General features: G+C 24.2%; 1 protein-coding gene across 1 annotated transcript; it reads left to right on the forward strand. All coding sequences in view use genetic code 6, as the record gives it.

The window, feature by feature from the left end:
• Positions 1-305: 305 nt before the first annotated feature.
• TTHERM_02639280 (regulator of chromosome condensation (RCC1) protein) lies at positions 306-769 on the forward strand (the record flags this gene model as incomplete). Its single annotated transcript, XM_001028190.2, has 1 exon — positions 306-769. A coding segment is annotated over one exon (464 nt), but the record flags the coding sequence as incomplete, so codon positions are not given.
• Between the last annotated feature and the right edge of the window lie 239 nt (positions 770-1,008).

A 1,008-nucleotide genomic window follows, 5' to 3' on the forward strand; every position in this document is an offset into this window, starting at 1 on the left:
CCTAAAATAATAGCTCATAATAATCTCAGTAAACTAGAGTCAATAAGTATCTTGCTAATAATTCAGAAAAGAGTGTTGATACTACTACGTGCTCAACTTAAAATCCTTTAATTCTACAAAGTTAAGAATTTAGTGAGAATAAATTATATTTTGACGAAAAACATGGCAATAGTATTTAAGTAAGGAACTAAATAAATCCTTGCGGATAAAAATTTATCTTAGAAAATGCCGATATGTAACAACAGTAGCAGAATAATAAAACAAATGAATTCAAATTTTCAAATTTAAATGACAAATTAAATTAAATGAACAGTGCATTTTAAGGCTTAATTAAAAAATTAGCTCTTGAAAACAATGAAATCAATGAATAAATTTTAAAATCTTTGTCACAAACTTCCACCACATCAAAATAACTTGATGAACGGAGCAATAACACTTTCACCTCTTCTGGAAAAGTTTTAATTACAAACCCAAGCGATGCTAGCATGGCTATTGTAGAAAATTAGAATTTTTTTACACTTGAAACAAATCCTTATACAAATAATCCTAGCTAGAATATAAACAGTCAAAATCAAAACTAAAATTACTAATAAAGCTCTCACTAACATTTTTCAAGAGACAATATAAATGGGATAGATTTTAATTCATCTTAGTGCTGCTTCTAATAAGAATTAAATGAAATAGAGTTAAGAAACAATTTAATGCATCAATAATTTGATAAGCAGCAAAAAAGTATATAAGAATATTTATAAAACATGAAGTCATGTGAGTAAAATGAGGTAGAAAAATAAATCATATAATAAAACATTTCAAATAATAATGATATAAATTATTTCTAATAAAAAGAGCTAATTGATTAAGAAATATATAGGCAGTAGTAAGAATTATAAGAAATTCTTTTCTAATAAAATAATTCTATTCTTACTAGTATCAGTAAATTTAAAACTGAATACTAAGAATTGTAAAACGATGTCAATATACGAAATAAAGTTAAAAAACTTGAATAAT

This window comes from Tetrahymena thermophila (assembly GCF_000189635.1).
Source record: "Tetrahymena thermophila SB210 genomic scaffold scf_8254989, whole genome shotgun sequence".
Classification (NCBI taxonomy): Eukaryota; Ciliophora; class Oligohymenophorea; order Hymenostomatida; family Tetrahymenidae; genus Tetrahymena; species Tetrahymena thermophila.